Below are 5,931 nucleotides of genomic sequence, written 5' to 3' on the forward strand. Positions count from 1 at the left end.
TTTTTGTGTTTGTGAAATACACATGAGTTCATTGACCTTCTCCCAACTAAAGGAAACATTGTAGACTGTTTTGTACGCAGGCAATGCTGGAAATGGAAATCTTCAATGGGGATGGCTTGCTTTTACCTTGGGAGTTCAAAATCACAATGATATGTTTTTCTTGTAGGTTTATCTTCGGATTTGGAGTGTCTGCAGTTGACCTGCTGCTCCCTCACCCTTCGGAGAGATGTCTGTCACTTACGATGATTCCGTTGGAGTAGAAGTGTCCAGCGACAGCTTCTGGGAGGTAATGCCCAGGCTGTCCCCCCATGATACACAAGTCAGGCTGATGCCTGCCTGCCAGGACTGTGTGTGGAGGGTGGGGTCAGGGGGATAAACATACCCCCAAACCAGCCAGGCGTTTGTGGTCAGATTTGGATGGCAACAGGATGGCTGAGCTGTCAGCGAAGCTGCCTTGCTAGAAAAGTCGGGTGCTTTAGAGGTTTTGTCAGTTTGTCCATTCACTGATCTTCCTTTTCACGTTCAACCATGTATGACTTAGAGTGAAATATACAAATCACTGGGTTTAGCCTGAAAGGCAGTTCTGCGTAGAAAAACAGACGGCGGTGATGTGATACGCTGGCCAGTGCAGGCAAATGGCCAGAGGGCTAAACACACTGCCCTGGGGCTGGTTGGAGCATCTGTCTGTCTGTCTGAGCCTATGAGGAACTCCCTTCCTGATTAGATTATTTTGTGGTTTTGGTAGTCATTCTTCCTGAGCCCCACTTTTCCTGCCTGCTGGTTGAAGGAAAGTCCTTTTTGATCAAATTTTATTCTCATGGTAAAACCCCTGTAACTTTCCCTGTAGCCATGGGTTTCATGGAAAGAGCACTGGCTTCGCAGTTGAGAAGATCTAGGTTCTGCCCTAGCTGGTTTGGCTCAGTCGATAGAGCGTCAGCCTGTGGACTGAAGGGTCCCAGGTTCAATCCCTGTCAAGGGCACATGCCTGGGTTGCAGGCTCGATCCCCAGTAGGGGAATATGCAGGAGGCAGCCCATCAATGATTCTCTCTCATCATTGATGTTTCTATCTCTCTCCCTCTCCCTTCCTTTCTGAAGTCAATAAAAATATATTTAAAATATATATATTTTTTAAAAAATGAAAATACCACCAAAGCCGGTTTGGCTCAGTGGATAGAGCGTCGGCCTGCAGACTGAAAGTTCCCAGGTTCGATTCCGGTCAAGGGCATGTACATGGGTTGCAGGCACTTCCCCAGTGGGGGATGTGCAGGAGGCAGCTGATCAATGTTTCTCTCTCATCGATGTTTCTAACTCTCGTCTCTCTCCCTTCCTCTCTGTAAAAAATCAATAAAATATATATTTTTAAAAAGAAAATATCTAGGTTTGATCCTAGCTGTGCCCTTACTAGCTGTGTGACCTTGGGCAAGTTGCTTAACACTGAGCCTCAGGCTTTTCATCTGTAAAGAGGGGATGATACTGGCCTTTCAGGGAGGCAGCCAGGATGAAGTGAGAATTCAGACGTTGGCTCCCACGTGGGTGCTTTTCTGACCCTGGAGGCTCTAGTGGTGCAGAAGGTGAGGATGATGGCCTGGGCCTTACTGGGCATGAGCACAAAGGAGTTGTATAAACTTAGAATAATTAAGTGTATTTGTCTGACATCAAATACCATCTGATATTATAGACTAATAGATAAGTGAACACAGGTGGCCAAGTTTAGAAAAGATGGGCCAGGAGCTCAAACTTCTATCCACACTTTTCTTTCCTAAGTATTGGGGAAAAGCTCAATACTAACTTTTAGCTGAATACTTCATTTTATTAAAAGTATGTGTTTATTGATCACCTACTGTGTGGTAGGCCCTTTGAGGCTCCAACAAGGAATGTGGCAGTCTGAGTCCCTACCCTCAAGGAGGCTTCCGCGGGATCAGAGTAAATGAAATAGCACAGGGGTGCCAGAGCCCTCTGTCCCTGCCCCTTCGGTGATAGCACCTTCCTGGTGGGTGTCTGGGCCAGAGCTCAAATTTTAGTAGCCAGAGTGGCACATCACCTGAGGGAACATTTCTTAGAAGGCAGAACATTTCTGACAGGGGCAGCGACAGTCACGGGTGTGTCCCGGCCTGTGGGCAGCAGCGGCTTCCTGGCATTGTCAGGTGCACTCCTACTGCGTAGGGGACGTTGATGGTGAGATTGGATGGAGCTGTGTTAGAACTGGGGGTCACAGGATGCAGTTGGTGGTGCCCGTGGGACAATGCTGGAATGCAGGCTGCCCCTCTGCCCCCTGCTCGCAGACAGGCAGGCCCCGCGTGCTGGCCCCAGGAAGGCTGTGCTGCTTAGAAGAACCTCAGGAGGAGCAGGTGGTGGCTGTGCAGACTTCCTGGGAGCTCCTGGTGGGCTGGCCTTTAGAAACGCAAGTCCTCGTGATTCTCACCACTGAGCCAAACCATAGACAGACCACTCCTTTAGAGCAGTGGTTCTCAACCTTCTGGCCCTTTAAATACAGTTCCTCATGTTGTGACCCAACTGTAAAATTACTGTCGTTGCTACTTCATAACTGTAATGTTGCTACTGTTATGAATCATAATGTAAATATCTGATACACAGGATGGTCTTAGGCGACCCCTGTGAAAGGGTCATTCGACCGCCAAAGGGGTCGCGACTCACAGGTTGAGAACTGCTGCTTTAGCGTCTTGGGGAAAATTTTTTTCCTAATGGAATGACATTGCTTCTGGTATTAATCAGTACCTGCCTTGAGCTAGGTGGTGATGCGGAGGGGATGGAGCACACAGAAGGCCTCCAAGAGAGACCGACACAGGCAGCGGGGCAGGTTCAGACACGTGCTCTGAAGCCAGGTGACCTGGGTTTGACTCCCAGGCTTGTCGCTTCACATGTATGTGGCTTTGGGCAAGTTGCTAATTTGTCTGTGCCTCAATTTCCCAATCTGTAGAGTGGGAGTGATGCTGATACCACATCCTAGCATATGTGAGAGTTAAGGGAATGGGAACATGTAAAGTGGTGTCAGATATCGGGACAGGTTCTGGCTGGGAGCTCTGGCCTCTGCTGTGGCGATGCGGTCACAGCACACACGGCATGCCTGTTCCTGCAGGCCGCATTCGGCAGCATCACTGTAATGACCCAGTTGATGACAGAAAGCGCCTGGGAAAATGAAGTAGCTAAATGCAGTGCTATTACAGAATTCTGCAGCTGCTTGGTTTTTTTAAAAAAAGGTGAAAGTTGCCAGAATATGTTATCAGCATATATTAAATCAAGTAGCTTTAACAAGCCATTGATTTAAGCTCTTAGGCTCCCATCTAAATTCTTAGCTGTCATACTGTCGGTAGACAAGAACATCTGCTTTTGCCTGAAGAAAGCAAAGACAAATGGGTTTATTGTCTCGGCAGGCTCTGTCCACTCTGCTCGGCACAGCTGGCTCGCCCTTGAACGTGCCTCCAGGTATGGAGGGAGCAGTGTGCTTAGGCCTCAGGGTTGCAGGTTAAAGGGCTGAGTGTTCTGAGGGTAAAATAAAGGTCATCTTGAGCAAGCGGTTTTAGTAGTTTTCAGGTTTGGGGTTCCCGATAGCCTTGCCAGCACATGGAGGGATCAGGGACAGGGCCTGCATGCTACCTGACGGTCCTGACCTCTGTGGCCTTCCCTGAATCTGTTGGAAGCACGCACGTGACCTGATACCAACCATTAAACCTTGGCTCTATGCCTTCTCTGCTCTCGGCCTGAGGAAGGCTCTGTAAGGTGGGCTCTGCCTCCTGGCTGCATGATCATGGGTGACTTTGCTTCTTCAAACCAGTTTCCTTTTCTGTAAAATGGAAACAATAGCAGCACCCGCTGCCTAGGATTGTGACAGATTCGATGATGTGGCCCCTGTGGCGCTGTCAGCACCCCGCCCGGCTCAGGGTGGACAGGCCCTATTATGATGCTGCTGCTGGGGCAAGACCGTGCGGCACCTGCTGCCAGGAGGCCTGCAGCCCAGCACGGCAGGGAGCTAACATGCATGTCGTTACCTGTGCGGGACCAGCTGCGACTGCGGGCCATGGGGGCAGTGTTTGGAAGGACCCTCGTGGTCCCCGGGTGGACCAGCCAGCAGGAGTCCGGGCCGGGGAGTTGGTCTCGCCTGTGTGCAAGTGCAGGCGATGCAGGTGCTCTGCACTGGTGGTCCCGCTGGGACGGCAGGTGGCAGGGAAGCCGCCCTGGGGAAGCCGAGCTGAGCCTTGCAGAGCTGAAACTGGAGCAGGTAGGATGGGACACGCCATCAGCAGCCGTCTGCTCCTCTCTCCTCCCCCTGCCTTTGGCACTCAGTGCCCGCCCCTTTCTAACGTTATCCTGTGTTGGCTCTCCTCTCACAGCTGCGCCCCAGTCTCAGGAGGCACTCTCACACCTTCCTCCAGGAGCTTCACCCTCCCAAAGCCCACCAGGCCCTGAGCACAGCACCCTTCAGGGTGAAGGCCGCCCTGGAGATTTCTCACTGTCTGACCCCACCTCCCACCCCACCCGCTGCACTTGACCCCTGGCCAAGTCTCTGCTCGTTGCCCTGCGTTCTGTGTTCTGTGTTCCATTCCTGGTGGACGTCTCACAGTGCCCCAGGTCTCCGTGCTGTCACAACTTCCTCACTTTGCCAGCACTGTTCTCTGTCTGGAATCCTTTCCCTCGCCTCTCCATCAAGGTGGCAGCCTCCTACGTGCCCATTCATGTGCCAGCCTCCTTGAAAGTCCTTGAAAGTTCAGCTCGGATGTTGCCTTCAGTATATATCCCTCCCCGCCCCGCCCCTCCCTCAGCCAGGCAGTCCTGAAGGGAGAGGATGAGCATCGTGGTCCTGTGCCCAGGCACATGCGTGTTGAGCATCTGTCTTTAGTGTCTTGATATCTGAGGGTGAGCCTGAATGTAGATGGAGTTAGGGACATAGATGGCTTTGCAGTGCCTGTCACCTTGAGCACCCCTTTCTCCCCATGGCCCAGTAGTGGTCACAGTGCCGGCACTTAAACGTACAACACGTGCTTCTGGAAACATCCTTCCTGTACGCCTTGCTGCTTTTCAGATTTCAAGAGTAGTTATTTAAATATAGGGTGGGGCAAAAGTAGGTTTACAGTTTGAATAGAAAATAGTACAATAATTCTATCTAATAATAGGCAAACATGGTAATTGACCGTGCCTTCGCTACGCCTCCCATTGGCTCATCAGCGTGATATGCAAATTAACCACCAACAAAGATGGCGGCTAATTTCCATACTGCAGGCAGGGCGGGACAGCACAGCCGCCATCCCGGGCCGCAGGCCGGCCCCAGAAGCCCCAGAAGCCGGTGATCAGGGGAAGATGGGGGTCCCCTGCCCAGGCCTGATGCCTCTGGGCGAGGGGCTGATCTAGCGATTGGAAGGTGATGGGGGTCAATGCCTCTGGCCACGGCGTCAGGCCTGGGTGAGGGGCTGATCTGGCGATCGGAGGGAGATGGGGGTCCCCTGCCCAGGCCTGAAGCCTGGGCCAGCCCAAGCCGTCAATTGGTGTGAACTACAGAGGAAACATCTTTTCTGACTGCTCATTCGTTAAGCTCCCTTTTTGCCACTGGTAATATTCTTAGTAACTTGGGTAATAAGAATCCAAAAAGGTGATCTAGAATTTTTTTCAGCACATTCCTGGAGAAAAAAACAAAGGTCCGCTGCTGGAGGGCTAAGAAATGTCATATCCTGCCCTAGCCGGTTTGGCTCAGTGGATAATGCCTCGGCCTGCCCACTGCAGGGTCTGGGTTCAGTTCTGACCAAGGGCATGTACCTAGGTTGTAGGCTCCTCCCTGGCCTGGGCCCAGGTCAGGGCTCATGCAGGAGGCAACCAATCAAAGTGTTCCTCTCACTTTGATATTTCTCTCTGTCTTTCCCTCTCTCTTCCACATTCTCTAAAAATCAATGGAAACATATCCTCAGGTGAGGATAAAACAA

General features: G+C 51.5%; 1 protein-coding gene across 4 annotated transcripts in view; it reads left to right on the top strand.

Annotated features, from left to right (window-relative positions):
• PACSIN2 (protein kinase C and casein kinase substrate in neurons 2) overlaps window positions 1-5,931 on the top strand; it is a 66,826-nt gene that overhangs the window by 43,083 nt on the left and 17,812 nt on the right. For all 4 annotated transcript variants that reach the window (XM_015571928.1, XM_015571930.1, XM_015571929.1 and 1 more), the window contains exon 2: window positions 167-286. In XM_015571928.1, the coding sequence (XP_015427414.1) occupies window positions 227-286 (60 nt within the window). In that variant the 5' untranslated portion in view covers window positions 167-226. The remainder of the gene's footprint in view (window positions 1-166; window positions 287-5,931) is intronic.

The sequence above is a fragment of the Myotis davidii genome, unplaced genomic scaffold, assembly GCF_000327345.1.
Source record: "Myotis davidii unplaced genomic scaffold, ASM32734v1 scaffold428, whole genome shotgun sequence".
Taxonomy (NCBI): Eukaryota; Metazoa; Chordata; class Mammalia; order Chiroptera; family Vespertilionidae; genus Myotis; species Myotis davidii.